This window comes from Mustela putorius, unplaced genomic scaffold (assembly GCF_011764305.1).
Source record: "Mustela putorius furo isolate JIRA1106 unplaced genomic scaffold, ASM1176430v1.1 tig00003988_pilon_pilon_pilon, whole genome shotgun sequence".
Taxonomy (NCBI): Eukaryota; Metazoa; Chordata; class Mammalia; order Carnivora; family Mustelidae; genus Mustela; species Mustela putorius.
Genome location: NW_025422127.1, coordinates 10,536,116 through 10,555,074, shown reverse-complemented (window position 1 = coordinate 10,555,074; position 18,959 = coordinate 10,536,116). Strand labels below are relative to the sequence as shown.

The 18,959-nt window shown below is 50.6% G+C and overlaps 2 protein-coding genes and 1 long non-coding RNA gene across 8 annotated transcripts; 1 reads left to right on the top strand and 2 right to left on the bottom strand.

The window, feature by feature from the left end:
• Positions 1-756: 756 nt before the first annotated feature.
• Positions 757-9,396, bottom strand: LOC101689465 (acrosin binding protein). Its single transcript, XM_004766682.3, has 10 exons — positions 9,251-9,396; positions 8,700-8,918; positions 8,405-8,499; positions 7,793-7,910; positions 6,658-7,126; positions 6,028-6,160; positions 3,246-3,425; positions 2,956-3,123; positions 1,724-1,807; positions 757-1,101 (listed from the first exon to the last, which is right to left on the bottom strand). Exons 1-10 carry the CDS (start codon positions 9,291-9,293, stop codon positions 979-981), a joined length of 1,632 nt encoding a protein of 543 aa, XP_004766739.1. The 5' UTR covers positions 9,294-9,396; the 3' UTR covers positions 757-978.
• Positions 9,397-9,412: 16 nt separating this feature from the next.
• On the top strand, positions 9,413-16,467 carry LOC123389658. Its single transcript, XR_006604295.1, has 4 exons — positions 9,413-9,623; positions 12,775-12,909; positions 13,905-14,127; positions 16,380-16,467. It is a non-coding gene; the product is annotated as an uncharacterized LOC123389658 (long non-coding RNA).
• Positions 10,261-17,004, bottom strand: ING4 (inhibitor of growth family member 4). 6 transcript variants are annotated; one of them, XM_004766683.3, is made up of 8 exons: positions 16,899-17,004; positions 14,136-14,207; positions 12,299-12,465; positions 12,006-12,120; positions 11,735-11,843; positions 11,343-11,490; positions 11,020-11,081; positions 10,261-10,907 (listed from the first exon to the last, which is right to left on the bottom strand). In XM_004766683.3, the coding sequence occupies exons 1-8, from the start codon at positions 16,933-16,935 to the stop codon at positions 10,868-10,870; spliced, it is 750 nt and encodes a 249-aa protein (XP_004766740.1). In that variant the 5' UTR covers positions 16,936-17,004; the 3' UTR covers positions 10,261-10,867. The 6 variants fall into 6 exon arrangements, with proteins under 6 accessions (XP_004766740.1, XP_004766741.1, XP_004766742.1 ...); XM_004766684.3 differs by having other exon boundaries at positions 11,735-11,840; XM_004766685.3 differs by having other exon boundaries at positions 12,015-12,120.
• Positions 17,005-18,959: the final 1,955 nt, after the last annotated feature.

Genomic DNA, 18,959 nt, shown 5'->3' with positions numbered 1-18,959 from the left:
GAGAGAAATCACAAGTAGATGGAGAGGCAGGAGAGAGAGAGAGAGGGAAGCAGGCTCTCTGCCGAGCAGAGAGCCCGATGCGGGACCCGATCCCAGGACCCTGAGATCATGACCTGAGCCGAAGGCAGCGGCTTAAACCACTGAGCCACCCAGGCGCCCCTGTTTGTTTTTTTTAATGCTGTTAAACACCATGCACCTGTAGGAGGAGAGACTGTAGAGTTTCCCAAACACGTGCATCCTTGAACACATTTTGGGAGGTCCCAAGTTCTTAAAGGTCAATGCTGGAGTCACACCTCAATGTATTGTCACCTCAATGTTCAGATCATCTGGCCCATCAATGGAGGTCAAATCAAGGGTTTTCTGAGCTCCAGGTCCCAGCTCTCTCCTCCCTCCTGATGAAGGGCAAGTTCCACCTTACTTCCCTGGGCTTATTCCCCGCACCTCTGGAACAGGACCTCAGTCAGGCTCCGGCCTTTACCCTCCAGAAGGACCATCTTATATTCCTCTGAGGTCACGGGCTTCACAAATAAAGACATGTGCCCTCATGGCCCACACAATCCCTAAGACCCCGGCCATGGCCTTCTTCAGTCTAACTTCCTGATTCCTTAGGTCTTCTCCTGGCTCCTTCCCTGAGCACCATCCCTGAGGCCCTTTCATCTGCAGAAGGATCCGTAAATCTCAGGGGTTGGTGTTGGTTCCCATGGGGCAGGACCACAGTGCTGAGGATGGGATCGGAACCAAAGTAGGCCACACAGGTTGAAAATAAACACTTTATGTAAAGACATCCTTTAAGGCGGGTGGAGTTCCCATCATGGGTCTCTCTGGGACTGCTGCCCCAACCCAAAGAAAATGTGAGTAAGAGACCCATAAGGGTAAGAGACCTGTAAGGGGCAGCCAGGAAGCAAACTGACAGATGGGGTCTAAAAGCAATGGAATGTGGAAAGGTCAGGCTGGGGTGGAGATAGGACGGACCCCAGCTCATCCGGCTTGGCCTAGAGTCAAGGTGCTAAATTCCTGGCTCCATCGCAGCACAAGGTCCTCACTTTTGGCCTGGCTCAACACACTGTAAGTCTCGTTCTGCAGACATCTCATGCGGGACACCTGCCCGGGGATCAGGGACACATAGTCTGTGTCACAGAGCCCAGGAGGCAGAGGCGCCGAGGTGGGGAAGTGGCATTGGTCCCACAAGCACCAGAGACAAGTGGGGATGGGCACAGGGCAGTGGAAGCAGAGAGGAAACAGATGTGGGTTTTTAAGGCTGCAAGAGACACCAAGTAGCCCAGCCTCTCCTTTAAGAAGCGAGGAGGCTAGGATGGAAGAGGAAGTAACTTATTCCAGACTCTTGGTGAGTAAGAGCCAGAGGCAAGCCCGAGACCTCAATATACAATGCCCAGCCCAGCTAGGGATTCTCGCTGCGCTGCGGTGCCCTCTCCTTTTGTTTGCAGCATCCCTCCTGGACCGCCCCCCCCCCCTTTACCTGGCTGCCATCTCTGCCTGGAAGGGCTTCACTTACTCCAAGACAGGAGGGAGATGGAGAGGGGGCTTTGGTGGAGGCCTCAGCCCAGGGATGCAAGCAAGGAACTATTCTCCTGCTGCTCAGAGCAGAGTGGGGTGTGTGTGTGTGTGTGTGTGTGTGTTCATGCACTTGCATGCTCAGAATAGACCCCCCTGTGGTGGCCGTTGAAGGGGATGAGAGGAGGAGGGGGCGGGGTGAGGGACTCACCTTCCGGTCACGGCTTCTCATGAGGCACTGTTGGCTTTTGAAGGCACAGTAGTTTGGATATTGTACATAGTCTGTGTCACAAATCTAAGCCAGGAGCCAGGAATGGAGAGGTGGGGAGACATCAGAAGCCTGCTAACACACCAGTCCTCCAGACAGAGCCCATAATGGCTGAACCAGGGCCAGGGGTAGAGCCTTTGAGAACCAGACCTTCCACACCTGCGGTGTTCCTCTCTGAGGACTAGGTCTCTGGCCCCTTTGTCTTTCCTGCCCCACCCTCAAGCCACAGTTCGGTGCTGAAAAGAAGCCAGGAGCTGGAGAATTAAGTGGCTGCCCTGCTCGTCAGTTTGCTGGGGAAGCAGCTGAGGACCAGGGCATGGGAACAGGGCTCCACCAGGGGTCCAGTCTCAGGGATCCTTCTAGTGATGGCCAAGTGAGGGAGAGGGGGGAAGAATCTCTCATGAGTGAACTTGGGTGAATCACTTCCCTCTGTGGACCTCGCCTCCCCATCTGTAAATCCAGGGGAGGAGGAGGGATGATCTCTGAGACCCTTTCTAGATCCAGAGGCTCCTCCAGGACCTCTCCTCAGCCCCAGGGATAAGGGCTGTGCAGGGGCCCCTCATCTCAGCTACCAACCCTTTCTTAAGCTGCCCGGCTTTTCCTGGCCTTGATTTTTCCTCCTAAACCATAGGAGAGAGGGACCTGGCTATCAGTCAATAGTCCCCTGGAGCTACAGGGGAGGACACTCTGGGGAGAGGGGGAGCAAAGTTGATTCTACTGAGCAGGGAAAGTGCTGGAACCTAGGTCAAGGAGCCTGTCATACTGGAGCATGGGGTCACAGGTCCTTGACACCTCAGGCATCCCCTCATCTCTGGTTGTAGAGGTGAGTCTCACTTTGGGCCAGTGTGGGAAGTGGCTTGACCCAAGGCCCTCAGCAGGGACCCTGCAGAGCTGGGATCAGAAGCTCTGTCTCCTGCCTCCCCGTCCCATGCTCTCCCACTCCTCTGATTCCTACTCCTTTAACAAACACAAACATTTTTTTTCCTTTTCTTTTTGAGAGGAGGAAGGGGGGATGGAAGCCTCCTCCTGGAAAGAGGCAGGAGGCTCAGTGAGGACTGGTTTCCCAGAAGCCAGAGGCCTAGCCTCCCCTTGCACATCTTAGGGCTACTTGGAGCAAATCACTGGAAGGAATGGGGACAGTTGGGTAGGGTTGAGCCTCGGGGAAAGGCGCTGACCTTGGTGGGGAAATCCCCGTCCTGGAAGCTAAGGAACTCAGTCTGGAGCCAGCCGGACACTCGGATATCTTCACAGCCCTTGGTGGCCAGCCGGGCACACCAGAAGTCCATGCGGAGCCCACCATACATATCCAGCCCATAGAAGCGGCCTGATGTTGGGGTCCCTACCTGTAGCACAAGGGACAGGGGAGAGGTGCATGCCCCCAGCTCCCCTGCAGACCTCCCCTCCTGCTGCCCAGTCCTGCCTAGAGCCCGAGGCCTCCCCCACTGCGGGCTGCCCGTCTAGGTACCTGGGTACCGATGGACATGCTCTGGGCTATGAGCAAAGGGCTGATGAAGGGTGTTTTGTGTGAGCTGTCACACAGCTGTCGCTGCAGGACCGCCTCCGAGTGGCACTGTTCCAGCTTCAGGGAGCAGAAGTCACAGAGGGCACAGGTGGCTGTGTGTCGCCGCCCAAGGCTGTCACAGACCTGGGGCAGGAATGTGGTTGACAGACTGAGGCTGAGACACTTGCAGCCCTGCGGAGCTGTCCCCGCAGAATGTCTTTGCATGAAGGCTCTTCAGAAGGCTTCTCTGGCTTTCCTCCCTGCTCCCTCCCCAAAGGCTCCTCTAGGACCTCTCCTCAGCGCTCTAACTCTTCACCCTCTTCCTGGATGATGTGTTTACTCCCAAAGAACCTTCACCTTTCTGCAGGCAACACCCAAATCTTTATCACCTGTTCCCATTTCTTGCCCGAGCTCCAAATCCTCATTGCCAAGTACCCGACAGGTGTCTACCACCAGGTGACCTATAATTACTCCTTTTTCTTTTTTTTTTTTTTTTAAAGATTTTATTTATTTGAGGGGCACCTGGGTGGCTCAGTTGTTATGTGCCTGCCTTCGGCTCCGGTCGTGATCTCAGGGTCCTGGGATCAAGCCCCATGTCAGGCTCCCTGCTCAGCGGGAAGCCTGCTCCTCTCTCTCCCATTCCTGCTGCCTGTGTTCCCTTTCTCACTGTGTCTCTCTCTGTCAAATAAATAAATAAAATCTTTAAAAAATTTATTTGAGAGAGAGAGTGGATGAGTGCGGAAGTGGGGAGGGGCAGAGGCAGAGGGAGAAGCAGACTTCCCGCTGAAAAGGGGGCTCGATCCCAGGACCCTGAGATCATGGCCTGAGCCAAAGACAGACACTTAACCAACTGTGCCACCCAGGTGCCCCCAATTTTTTAAAAAAAGATTTACAATTACTCCTAACTTAGGTTCTGAAAAGGACTCATGACCTTCTCTTTCTCTCCTTCTCTCTGCTAATGATAATGCTAATATCTAAAGTCCACACAGTGCTAGGCACCACGGCCATAAATGCTCTTGCCTCTGTTAGCCTTCACCAGAGCTCTATACTAGCCTGGGTATGAGAAACATCTCCCACTGCCTGATGAGGGAACGGGCTCAGTTGACGCCGAGTACCTGCTCAGAACCACACGTCTAATAGATGGCAGAACTCTGTCCCAGCCAACTCCCAGTTGTCCCTACCCTCTATCCAAGAACATAGGTCCCAAACCTCCCAGTTCTTGGAAGACATTCTTCAGAGCGGAGTTACCCATCTCCTAACTGGGGTCTGCGCCCCTACTGGGCTTCCTCCCCATTCTTGGGCGGGGCTTGCTAACCATCACCTCCCGTCAGTGCTATCCGCCCCTAGTCACGCATGGGTACCCACGTCACAGTGCACAGAATTTCTCATGTCACCTTGCTTACTCATACCAGCACATAAGGGAGCAGCATCAATGTCCCTGATTCAAGATCATTACCAAGTTAGCTTTTCATACCAAGTTCGATACAAATGTCCCAAACTGCTGTTTGAGATTTTTCCCCTTAGGACTCTTCCTAACCTTGGACTCTCATCTCCTGCCACTCTGCTCCAGGTAAAAATGGGCTCCTGACTGGTCCTGTAACGAAACCCTGATATCTAGGGAACTCTCTGTGACTCTTGAACTTCCTACACTCAAAACAAAACAAAACAAAACAAGTCTCGGGGCCACCTGGGTAGCTCAGTAGCAGGGAGCCTGCTTCTCCCTCTCCCACTCCTCCTGCTTGTGTTCTCTCTCTCTCAAAATAAAATCTTAAAAAATAAAAAATTAAAACATAATTTTTAAAAAGTCTCTTTCCAACACTACTGCATACTACTTTTATAATGCTACGGAATCCCTCATGATTCTTGGACATCTTAAGGGTGGGAGCAGTATGACGTTCTTGGTGCCCTACTACTCCCTCTGGCAGGAACCTCTACCAAAGCCCCTTCCTTTGCCTATAAAACATCTTTCATTTTCAGGTCTCTGTTTTAAACCTCAGTTCCTCTAAGAATTCTCTACTCCTCCAAACATGGACTGTGGGGACCCCATCTGCTGCCTCTGGACTATGCACTAATCCATGGCTGCCTTTATCCATCACACTATTCTGCCTGTTTCCTCATCTGCCTCTCCCACTAAAGATGACTAGCTCTATTTTACTCATCACCGACACCTCAAGTACCTAGTATGGATTTGGTACGCTGTACTAAAAAATCAATTATCTAACTTGCTCATTGGCCATCCTCTGGGCTTGACACTATGCAATACTGAACAAATGGTTGAAGTTAGCAAATACAAGTTTGCTAACTTGTCTTATTTGAAAACCTACAGAATTTCTTCCTGGGAATAGGACTTGCTGGGTGCTGAGGGCACACCGAACCTGGGATCCCTCTACCGATCTTGGAATGGGATCTATGACCCCTTTGGAAAGGAGAGCTGCATCCAAAGCGAAGCCAAGTATTGAAGATGGATGACCTAGCTCAGGAGGGAATTCAAGCCTAACAGCTCAGAGAGATGAAGAATGAACTCTGGACAGGTATTGGATTCCAGACTAGGTCTTGGGCCTTCATCTTTGAAGATGAGCTGGAGATGTCCTCCCAAAGAAGGGATTCTCATGCAGAGACTCTCTCCAATGATGCCTTATGCTTTCTGCATCCCTGCCTCTCTCCCACACTCTCAAAGCCCAGCATAGTGCCGGGCTCAGAGGATGGCCAATGAGCATGTATCCATTAAGAAGCATTGCAAACATACCGGCTTCCCAAAACCAAGGATCTCCTCCTCTATGTACTGCCAGGCCCTGGCTGTGGGGGTTATGGTACAGGTGTTCTCCACAATCGAGTAGCACAGTACCAGCAAGGCCTCCACGTGGGGCATCTGCAGGAGGCTGCAAAAAGACGGTGCAGGCTGGTGGGGATGGGCCGGAGGGCTGAGGTTGAAAGCCACATCCATTCTTTGCCCCTCCCCTTGGTGTCTGGTCTCAGTCACACACATTCAGCATGGCCATGAGGCCCTAGAGGCCTTCAGACCAACTGCCTCCTTTTACAAAGGAGGAACTGAGGTCCAGGAAGGGGAAGTAATCTTCCCGAAAGCTGCAATGCTAATCAGGGGCAGAGACAAGACCAGAACCCAGGCCCAGGTCCAGGGTCGGTGGCACTCCATCACGTGGAGAACGGGTGTCTAAGGCAGTGCTAAATGATGGTGACAGAGCAGGTGAGGCAGACAGTTGCTAGGCATGCCTGAAGTCTAAGCATGTCTGAGTGGGTCTTGGAAGCTGGGAAAGGCAGTTTCTCCTCCCCCCCAAAAAAGGCAGCAGTGGGGATAGGGCTGGTGGCTGGGGTCGGCAGGTGGGGTGGGGGGAGGGGTGGTCAGAACTGCCTGTACCTGTCACGGGTTGGTTTTTTCCAGACGGGTTCTTCATCATACAGATCATTCATTTCATCCATTTCCTGGGCTGATCGAATGAGCTCCTGGATGTTCTCCATCATCATGGGAGTGGACTCCACTTCCCGCACCCGGGGAGTGAAGGAGAAAGGGTTGGAAGACACGAATTCAGACTGGAACTTGAGCTCTGGGTCTGTCTGCAGCCCAGCCACTGACTCCAGTCCCTCCTCCGCCCCTTGGCCTTCCTCTTGCTTTCCCTCCTCCTCCAGCTCCTCCTCTTGCTCTTCTTGCTCCTGTCCTTCCTCCTGCTTGTGTTCTTGCCCTTGCTCCTGCTTGCGCTCCTGCCCTTGCTCCTGCTTGCGCTCCTGCCCTTGCTCCTGGCCCCCCAAGGAGAGGGAGGACTGTAGCAGCTCCTCCACGTTGTTGTTAAGCCTCTCCGGCCAGGGCTGGAAGGCCTGTCGTTCTGTGGCTGCAGAAGGGTTTGGGAAGGACCGAGAAAGAAAAATGGAAAGGAACAGTCATGCTTCTGGCCCCCGAGGGTCTTTGTTACAGAGGGACACACACAGAAACACAAAGGCACAAGAAAGCAGCCTAAATGACATTTATTCACACAGTCGAGTCTAAAAGACACGGGGAAGAATACGAATATCAAAATTTAAAAATAATTGCCATGGTGATTATGGCAATCGTGGTTCTCCTTTCCATCTCCCTGACAAGGGCTCCTCTTCCCTAACTCCCACCTCAAATCCCACCTTTTGTCCCTCTCACTTAGGAAACTCCAAAGATGCTGAATAGCTAGCAAGGAACGCTTTCTAGGGTGAAGATGGCGGCTTTTGAAAGTCCCAGAGGACGTCCAGATGCAGGAATATTCTGGGGAGCTGAGAAAAGCAAATTTTCCTAGAATTGTAAGCACTGTCAGAAAATACTCTGGGCTGGGGAAAGCCCCACCTCGTACTCATAAAAAAGCAGTCTCCCGCCTTTTGTAACTGGCTGTGTGCTGCCAGTGCCCCCCACCCCCCCAGCCCTGTTCAACATTCTTCCCCATTCCCTTCTGACCCCCAACACCTAAAGTCCTGGGCTCTGGGATTTCTGGAAGGGCTTGGAGGCAGCCTCACCGGTACTGGAAGGGTCTCACCTGTGATGTGAGATGAAAGGGGGGAGGTCACTGTGGTGGGAGGGACATCAGAGGAAGCGTCAATCTCCTTGATAGTGTTGGGAGAGAGGATCGAGACTGGCTGGGAGCAGCGGACCCTCTGTAAGGAGAGAGAGACAGTGGGCATGCCTTTCCCATAGGACAGACTTCTACTCCAGCTTCCGGCTCAGTCCTTTTCCGGCATGTCTCCTCTCTCACAGTTGCTGGGCAGGGATGAAGGGATATGTTCCCTGGTAGAACCCTCTAGACCCGAGAAAGGGTTCCCCTGTGAGATACGACTCCATGTCTGGGCCACACCTCTGCCTTCACTCTTGTGTTTGACTTGAATGAGATCATTCAAGTGTTAGAAGCAAGGGGGGCTTGTCCCTTTGCCTCTTCCCTTCCCTCTTCCCTACTTCTCTTGCTGGAACGAGATGGTTCCGACCGTCTGAACGCCCAGGGTGAGGCTGTACTCCTATGGAATGTGAGTAAAGGATTGGCAAAGTGGCAGGGAGGAAGGATCTCAGGATGGCTCTGCTGGAGCCCTTCCTCAACGCTTCACCCTTTCCACCTCTCTGTGGTCCTTGACGCCAAAGACAATGTCCGGGGCCTCACCTTAGAGTAGTAGACGTGGTTGGAGCACCGATATTGAGTAAATTGGCAGAAGGACTCAAACCAGGAGGCATAAGGGAGGTCAGAGCAGACAGCGCCTGAGAATGGGCAAGGGTGGAGAAGGTGAACACACAGAAGTGGAGGGGAACTCCCTTCCTGAGGGGGAGGGTGAGTGGGCTCCTTGGGTCTACAGAGTGGAGAATATGGCCTCAGGGTAAGGAGCAGGCCATACCCTTCCTGACTCAAGCGAGCACAGACCCCAGCAAGCACAGGGCTGCCCCACTAGTCTGGCCCTCACCGTCAGGCACCAAGCCATGATTTTCATATTGGTCCAGCTGGACGAGGGTGGGATTCCGGCAGCCGTGCGTTGCGCGGAGTCGGCAGGTGGTCTCTGCTTTCCAGGTCGGGGTCAGCAGTGCGAAGAAGCGTTCATATTCGGTGGGAGAGAGAGGGCTGCCTGGAGTGGAGGCCGAAATTGAATCCTGGGCTGGGGCAGGTGGCAGAAGCAGGAGCAGCACTGCGGGGCAGGGAAACAGACCGAACTCCAATACCGGCTTGGGGTTCCTGGACAGACCGACTGGCAAGCGGGCCCCGTGGAAATCAGCAAGCGGGGGGGGTGGGGGGTATGTGTGTGTGCGGGGCTGGGGAGGCGTCTCGCCGGAGATCCCAGCGGATCAGGGTGACGAGATTCCTGGGGCAGAGGCTAAGGTCTGACCCCAGAAGCCAAGGAGCAAAGCCAAGACGACCACCCTGAGAAGGCGTTTCGAAACCTTAAAGCATGGGCTCTTGGAAGGTGGAGGACTGAACCCCGGAAGGAAGACACTGCTCGGGCAGACGGGAAGCTCTCACCCTCGAGGAGTAAGAGAAGGAAGCCAGCGGCTAGCTTCCTCATGGCCCCAGTCGATCCGCCCGCGTTTCCCGGACCAAAGCGGCCTCTAACGGGCCAAGCCAGAGAGAGCCGGCGGGCGCGGGCTCGCCGACGGGGGAGTAGAAGGTGCGGCGCTGACGTCACAAAGGGCCGGGGGCGGGGCCGCGGGAACTGCCGCGCGCTCGGGGTTCACTGCGCTGGCATGGGGTGTAAGGGTCCTCACGCGAGTCATATCCCTCCCCCGGGGGGAAGTGACGGCAAAAACTATCACTGACCCAGGACCTTCGACGGAGTAGGCCCCGTGTTGTTCTTTGTATTACCCTGTTTCATTCCCGAGGTAGTCCCAGCAAGTGGGTACGTTATCCCTCTCTTACACAGGACAAAACCTGGGTCTGGAGAACCAATCTGCCCCACGGTTGGTGAGGCCTGGACAGGAATGTAGGCAGGATTCTGGGGCAGGCAGGGATGGAGTGTACGGGAAAGCCAGCGTCCACCTGGGTAGGAACTAGAGGGAGCCTCCACGTAAGAAATGAGCCAAAAGAGGAAACAAGCAGGTTCAGGTGAGGAGGTGCTCAGGATTCCACCTGGTGGTTCAGTCTGAGGAAGTGGTTTCCCAGGGGGACACAAGCAAGACAAGGCATTGGCACAAGGGAAAAATGCTTTTCTGTGTTGTGTTTAAAATAAGAAACCAAGCTAATATAATAGTACATGCATAAAACACAAATACACATTTATTGGAAATTAAGTGAATGATGCTTTATGGAAAAAAGATGCATAATTTTAGAAGTCTGGGAAAGCCCGGGTCTGAGGCAACCCCCCCCAACTCAAACTCTGTCTTTCCCAAGGTGAGATGTGGATTCTTGTGCAGAGGTACCGCTTCTGGTTCCATGTCTTGTTCTACTTCCTCCCACGTCTAATCCAACCCAGACGATGCAAACAAAATGGATAGCACATGTTCTAAAATACAGTCTCTACAATAAACACAGCAGGCCAACATGGATAGCTTTTATTCACCTACTCAAGTTCCTTTACACGTGAGTTACGTGCACTCCGCCTTGCCCCCTCTCTCATTCACAAGGCCAGGATGAATCCTCTTGGCACAGAGGAAGGGGTGCCCCTTCAACTAAGGCCACAGCCCAGATGCTCTGGGGAGCCCCCACCATGTAAAAAGCAGGAAGAGAACAAAGAGAGTTTATCACACCAGAGCCCCCCCTACAGGGGGAGGGAGTCAGGAGGGCTAGGGAGTGCCCCCATGCTACTGCCCCAGTCCTTAAATACAAAGCAAGGGGAGTGAAGAGGACCATCCCTTGGAAATACAGCACCAACCTCAGCACAGAGGCAAAAGGACAGTGGGCAAGACCACTTCCCTCTGAGGGGGGCAGACAATGAGAGCACAGATGTTTAGCGGCTGTGGCACCCCTCCCTACCAGGGTGTGGATGCAGCCTCAGCACCAGGAGTGGGGAGAGGGGAGGAGAAGGGATGACTACACTGTGCCATCCACTCTCCCTGAGCCCCCGAGCCCCAGCACAGGCTTTCCTCTCCCCACTAGCCTGGGTCCAGGGATGTGGAAGAAACCGTGGGAATCCATCGCCCCTATCTATTTCTTCTTGCGTTCCTGGGAGCAGCGTGGGCAGAACCTAGAGAGGAACAATGTGACAGAGAGGCGGAGGGAGAAAGTGAGTGAGAGGGGGTGCCCTCCTCCATGCAGCTCAGGGGCAGCCCGGCGCCTGCCGCAACTCTTTCACTCACCACTTCCCCCGAGGCTTGGTCGTCAGCCCCACACAGGCAAAGTGGAACCACTCGATGGAACACTGAAAAGGAGGAAGATGGAAGAAGCAGAAGTCAGGGGCCCGGGGCAGGGGGCTGAGGAAAGAAAAGAAGTTTCCTCCACAGATTCCTCAGAAGTGTTCCCGTATTCCGTCCCTTTGGAGAAATCTTGGAGGTCCCAAGGCCAACCAACTCCACCTTCCTCTTATTCTGCAGTCCCACTATTCAACCGTTTTTTCCCCTCTTGTACCCGCTCCCTCGTGGCCCCCAGAACCCCATCTGGAGGCAAAACGGTTGGTTCTCACATCAGGGTTGTCACAGCCAATCATCTCTCCATAGGAGACCTGGTGACAAAGGCAATAGGTGGGTTCGTTGGGATCCACAGGCATATCCAACACATCAGAGGGATGGACACTGCCAAAGGTCACTGAGGGCATCCCATACTCAGGACTTCTGCATGCCGAGAGGAAGAGAACGTGTCATCTGCAGAAAGGGAAGCTACAGAGGTGGTAGAAAGACATCCTGGAGGGGCAAGTGACTTGTGGCGTCTCTTCTCTATCCAGCAAATACCACAATGATGAGGAGAAGTTACTGGCACAGAAGATGGAGAGAGTGGCAAGGGGGCAGTGTGGGGTGGGAGTGCGGGACAGGAGAAAAAAATACGCCGCATGGCAAAGTGCCCCCCCTGTACACTCACGTGCGCACAAGTTTCAACTTCTTCTGGGCAGCTTTGGGAGCTTCTTCATCTGAGTTTTTTCCTTTGGAACGAGCACGGGCAGCTTTCTTCTCCTTTTGAGTCCGGCCTTCTAGGAAAGAGGGGGAAAGCCAGAAGGCAGAGAGACAGAAAGATGGGTTAAGTCTTCTTGCTTCCCCCTCCTTCCAAGCTGGTGCCCATCCCTGGTAGCTCAAGGGTGGCGGCTTCTCCCTCGGAATCCTCACCCCTCCTCAGGCCCCGCCCCCCTCCTCACTCTTTTTGCCTTTGCTAGAAGAGCTGTCATAGTCACTGGACTCAATCTGCTTCTCCTTCAAATCAGCCTCAAAACGGGCCAGGTCTGTGTCCAGTCGCCGAATGTGTTTGTCCACCTAGGTGTGAGGAAGGGAAAGAGAGCTACAAGGCTGGTTCAGGCCAAAGAAAATAAGGCTAAGGCACATTCTATGTATCTCCCGAGACCCAAAACAGATCCCGACACAGCTGAAGGAGGGGTCTAGGACCCCAAGGATTAGATGGGAGGTAGGTAGGGAGCCGTGAACAGGGCCATACCATCTCATAGGTCTGCATGGCAAGCTGCACCTTGTCGTCACCAAATTCCTTGCACTTGCCATAAGCTTCCTGGATCTGTTTGAGGAGGGCCAATTTTTCCTCGGAGCTCAGGCTGCGGGCGCTATTCATATACTCAGTGGCCAACTTGTCAATTTCAGCCTTCAGGTCTACAACAGAGACAGAGGCCTGGTCACAAAGGCCCCTGAGTGGCTAAGTGAAACACACTTCTTCCTCTTGTTTCTTGGGCCTTTTCCATTGACCATCATCATAACCTTTGAACTAAAATGCCCTGAAAGTTCATAGGTACTGCACCGTTTACTCAAGTAATGCAACATAGTGACAGAATTTGTTTTAAAGGTGCCTTCAGGTGCAGAAACATTGCTACCATAGTTGGAACTGAACTTATTAGTGAAAAATGAGGGGGGAGTCTTTGCACACCGTACTAATATGAAGTATATTTTTGTTCCTGTCTGCAGATGCTGCTTTGAAAGGGTTGGTGCTTCTTGAACCATGAATCTTGTCTCACAGGCTTCTGGATTTCTTGTCTCAAAAACATTCCAGCTCTGAGTGCTGCGAAGCCGGCTGGGTCATCTGCTGCGGCCGCCTTCCAGGTCTGTACATCTGTGACTCATCATTTAAAACTAGGCCCTAGTTCATTTATGTAACAGTTCTTCTACCCTACTTTGCTCATCGTCTGCAACCTGCTCGTATTTCTCGTCTCTTTTTCTGTGTTCATCTTAAGACATTGCTCTGAATGTTTTCATACTGGAAGGCTGGCGATGTCCCCAGACACTGAGACTGTAGATGCTTACTGTCGGCTCTCTGGTAGGACTCATAAAAAATGTCGATGAAAAGAGACAAGAGTGACTGTAACGTGGTGCAATGACAGACAACCGGAAGGATCTGTGTACAACTATGTTTGTGCCCCATTTCGTGGGAGGCCTTTGGAGGAAGCTGAAAATGCATGTAGTTTGATAATCTCCCAACTGGTCTTCCTGTGCGTAAACTTAAGAGTAGGGACTATGATACAAAGGAAGCAAGCTGGTTCTCAGGATTTGGCAGGCAGTTCTCAGGGTTGGGGAGAGGGGAGCCTACCTCCAGGATTTTACATGATGTTCACCTTTTCATGAGTAAACTTACCCAGAGTAACTGATATCACAGCTTTAGGTTTTCTAACACCAGCTTGTTACATCCTTGAGCATGGCTACATAAGAATGGAAGGTAAGACTTATATATCCTTCAGCAGGTACGGGGCATGGCTCCAACAGATGACATCTTTGCCCTTGAAGAGACCAATCTGACCACTGCAGTGTAGCCTCAGGCTCCAAGTGAATGCCTCAATACAGCCAGATTTGCTGAACATCCAAGGAAGGCCACAGATAGTATCTAGAGCTTCTGTTAAGGTTGAAGAATACAGTGTAGCGATCCTGTTGTTAATTGCAGCTTTTCCTTTTTTTTTTTTTCCTCTCTCTCTTTTTAAGAACTTCTCTACCACCATGACTAACAATCTAGCAGAGTAGAAACATCCTAGTCTTTCTATAGATTTACTGAATACAGAGAATAGCAACGATTCTCAAGTTGACTTCTTTTTCAATTCTTCTCGCAGATATCAAGAACAGAGCACCTTTGAATTCTTGAGGCCTTACTGCAGTACTCTATTATGGAAACGCTGATCTAGAAATGCAGAACTTCACTGCTCTCCTTTTAAGAATTGCAAGAGAGTCAGAGAGAAGCCACAGTTTTCCAGATCAGACCAGATGATATGATAACACCAAGCAGAAGAAAGAAAAAATCATACACATTCATTATACACACAAACTCCTTACTCTGTACGTACCCTCTGTTCTTTGATCCAGGTCCCTCATGAGCTGAAAGTTTCTCTGCAGTTCGAAGGGGAGGTTTTCGATACCTAGGGAGGAGAAGAAAAACTGAGAACCACAGCCCTTTATAGGTTTATAGCTGCTTTTAAAGCACAGATCCAAAAGGAGACTCAGGAAAAGAGTCCCTCCTTGGCATGGCTGGATTTATCCAGAACAGTACTCATCATTCCCTTCTCAGTGGAAGCTGTGTCTCTATCTCTCCATGATTCACTGTGTCATCTCTTCACAGCTTTCCCACCATTTGCCCCTTCAGTGACCTTCCTCAATCAATCAGCCCCTCCTTTTCCTTGATTCCCTCCAAACTCCTTGCCCTCAACCCAAATACCCACCTGGTATCCTCCATTCTTCACACACACACTTCCAATCTGCTCTCTGTATCACAGTCAGAAGAGCATCTTAAAAAATGCAAATCTCATTAAGTCATCCTCCTGCTTTATAACCATCTGGTAACTTCCTCTCACACAACTCCTATTCCTACTTTATACTTTTTGGCCCATGTTCGCCTTACTCCAGCCTTGACTCAGGTCATTCCCCGTTTGTGCTCTGTCTGCTCTCATCAGACTGGCCTTCTCTGAGTGCCCCCAACTTGCCAGGGCTTGTCCTGCTGCCCAGCTTTCCACGTGCTGCTTTCTGTCCTGAAGGACTGCTTATTCTTTGTCCCACCTCCACCATACCTCTTGGCCTACTAAACTCCTGTTCATTCCTCAAGTTTCAGTTCAACTCCGAGTTCTCAGAATCCAAGTGCCCTTGATGATGCCATCAAGTTTTTCTGGCTCTACCCTTTTGGGCACTTATCCAACTGCAATTAAATCATGAATTGTGCAACCAGTTATTTGGTATCTATCTCCCTAGCCCTCCAAAAGGACTGGACACATCTGTCTCGCTTATTTTGCTATGACTTGTGTATAGAGGGTGTTCCATAAATACTTGAATGCATGCATATATAACTCAAGTCTCTCCATGAAAGAAAAATCTTTTCCCATGACTCCATTTCAAACTTCTAAAATACCTCCACTGCTTTAACCTATAACATCAGGTCTGCCACCACCAGTTTACTGAGATTACTTTAAGTCACCAGTGACTTACTGATCTTACAAATGATCTGTTATTAGTCCTATCTTATCAAATATGTCTGCAGCAGTTGGCACCATTTTCTTCCCTTCAGCAACTTTCTTCCTCTTAGGATTCCAAATCTCCTTATATACTTTCTGATAATTACAACAGTGATGTTTCTTTAGCCTGTCCCTTTAATGTTAATGTTTTCTTGAGATTATACTTTAATCCTCTCATTTTCCCACCTTCTTTAACATTCTCTGAAAGATCTCCATCTCACTCACTCTCACAATTACCATGCCTATGCTTAAGTTTAAACTGAATTAGGTATATTGTTGTTACTCCTGATTCTCTATCTTGCTGATGGTATCATATCCACCTCACTTCCCTAGCAGGAAATCAAGGGGTCACCTTAGATTCTTCCTTCTCTCAACCAGTCAATCAAGCAGTGTTGTCCTTTTAGCTCTTAAAGACTTCTGTCACTCTCTGAGACCTGAACTTATCATACATCAGTTGTTTTCCTTTATTAAAACCTGTTTTTAAAATCTGTTGGTTCTTTATGCTCTCTAAAGTGCAAGCCTCTTAGCTTGACTTAAAAGACCTTGCACAATCTAGCCCCAACCTCTTTCCAGCCTCACTTCCCAATCTCTCACCTTAGAGTCCTATATATCAAGCACTCTGACTTCACTTTTCCTTGACCTGCCACAAACCCACCTTAATACCTTTGCTGGTGCTTTCCCCAATCAGAAATTTCCTTTATTTCTCCACCCTCGCAAATACACACTCAATCTTCAAATCTGTGATAGCCTTACCTACATCCCCAGGGAATTAGCCCCTCTTTCTCCAGTGCTACCAAGTGTCCTTCTGACGTATTTCTATTATTTCACTTGTCAGTTTTATGATTATTTATTAGCAGAATCGGTTTCCTCCTAGACTATGAGCACTTGAGAGCAGGGTCTGTGTCTTACTCATTTTGGTATCCGCAGTACCTGCCATTATGTCTGACACAGAGCAGGGCCTCAATAAATGAATGGATGAATGGATGACTCCCAACACTAAGACAATGTAAGCGCATAAGAGTGACAGGCTTTGTGAAGGGGTGGTTTACACAAATGGCATAAACATAACACCAGATTTCCATATGATAGGAAATGGATCTTTACTCCAAGAAGAGAAGCGTTCCAGTTTACCATCTGCAGTGGTCATTCACAACCCCCGATCCCCATGAGAAACCGCTTCTGAGAAAGAACTGAGCGGAGGAGCTGCGAGCTGGTCTTTGTCGTTGCTCCAAATGGCAGGGGGTGATATACTAAAACGACCGATCCTGAACGATCGGGCGGGGGGGGGGGGGTTGGCGGTGAATAGCCTGAGGCTGGAGACCCTGGAGATGGGCTCGGCAAATATCTTCCCAGCTCTGCCCATTAGCCCTTCAAGAGACATCCCCTCAGCCCTACCGCGCAGCCCCTCCCTCCTCTACACCCAAAAGCCAGGCCTTGACCCTGCTGCCCCGCCCCCTCTTTCTTCACACCCTCCAATATTTTCTCTCACGGAGCCCCTTCGTAATTGTGACTTTCTGACCACCGGGACTTCGGGGCCGTACAGTTCCTCAGCCCCGATCCCCCCCGCCACTCTATGACCCCTGACCCCCTCCTCCAGCCTGCTCTTACTGTCCAGATAATGTTCCAAATACATCCCCGCAGCCATCTTGAAGCAAAACAAAGCAACTTCCGATCCGCCCCGGAAGTGACTGAAACGCAACAGGCACTGAAGCTGTTATCCTTGGGTTGAAGCCTTTCCGCCCTTAAAAGGAGAGCTTCCGCCCTCAGTAAATTATTAGCGGGGACACATCCGCCCGACGTTAAAACTCTCCCTTTTGCGTAGGTAGCCGGGGCGGCCGGTGCCGCGGTGCCTGAGGTGGCTTTAGCCCGCTTCCGCCCTTACTGAAAGCCCGGTACGCGACCGAAGCAGGCATGACGTCACTGCGGGTCGCCATTTTGCATTCCCTATCAAACTTTTTTTTTCCCTCCAAAACCAGGATGTGAGTTATGAGGGGCAAAAAACCTCCCTTGTCTCTTTAGGATAGTATTCCATAAATATACCTTTTTAGCGACTGGCGGCCTTTTCTCCTTTTTGCAGGATATTAATCTAGTAACCACAGCAGGTCCTGGCTGAATCCAGACTTTCTTCAAGGTAGCTACTTTCTTAACGAAGTTGGGGAGGTGTAGCTGGTGTTGCGAGATTTAAACCCTCCGCATTTCTTTTCAGTCGCAAGAACATCAGCTCCCCGGCATTATTTTTTTTTTAACATGGAAGAAATTCATTATTTATAAACTCTTACAAATACAAAGACTTACACAATAAAGCTGTAATTCTTCACACTTGTCAGGGTTTCTGTCCTTCCACACTCGAATACATTCTCACATATAAAATGACATAGTACTTATGGTCTTGCCCCTTGTTTTGGTACCCACCCCCCCTTTTTGTTTTCCAGTTTTATATGGAGATTCGTATGTTGTTAACTAGCACTATGATTCTGAGAGGACGAGCATGGAGCTCTGTCACAACTGGGCCAGCTGTCATCCTACTCAGCTACAGCACGGTAAGGACTTTTTTCAATCAAGTGCATGACAGGCTGCCCCCACACCAGGGAAACAACGCAAAGCCCATACCTTAATAGTGGTGTTAGTTAAGAGCGTTTTAGAGACTGTTGTCTGCCTGCCCCCCAACTCACACATTTGTGGTATTTATCAATGCCAGAGGGCAGGGTTTTAAAGAAAGATTTTCAGTCACTTACTTTAGACCAAATATGTGAAGAAGGGTAAGATGAAACCTCAGGTTTACTACTAAGTGGTAAGATACTGCAGCTGGATCTAGATAACTTCACTCGAAGTGCCCCTGGATAAGCAATTTAATTTCCGAGTTTATGTCCTTCTCTATCATATGAGACTAGTAGTACCTACCTCATAGAGTTCTTCCTATGATTGAGTGTGAGTGAATCCTTAAAAAGAGTAGATTCTGGTTCTAATACCTGTGGTGAAGATAGTGCGGTCAGGGCATTTTCAGCAATTGGTGAGGGAAAAAGTACTCAGGAAGCTAGCAGACATTGACGGATTTCAACATAGATAACACATTTGTGTCACAGCTCAGACTGAGAGGTCTTGGATGCCCACCCAAGAGACTGGCTGAGCCCAAAACTTAAGTGGGCATTACTTCATGGCCTAGCCACATTCTTCCAGGTCATGAGCATGGTTGTCCAGCAGTACGCAGATAGCCATGTTATTCAATGTTGGAGATTTGTCACATTTTCAGTGCTTAAAGGTTTTTAATTCTCAAAAAAGGAATCTCATAGGCGATCTAGTCTCATCCCTTCTAATTAACAGCTGAAGAAGCCTCCCGGTAAACATTGGTTGGCGGTAGAGCCAGAGCTGAAGTCCAGGTTTCCTGACCACGTTCTACTTTTCAAGCACAACTGTCCTGCATTGTTACTTGTTTCTGGTTATGGCACCCGCTGCTGCCAACCTATGGATATGGGTAACAGATAGATGTACGTACACACTCTGCCAAGGAATTAGCCCTGAGCCTGGTGATGCTCAAGCAGGAGTGCAGGCCATTTCAAGAGGCCATGCTCCCATTTCTTTCATGGGGAGCTTACTGGTTTTACGAACACATGACTGAAACCTGGCTCTCATATACTTAGGCATTGCAGGGCCCATGACAGGATTTGTATG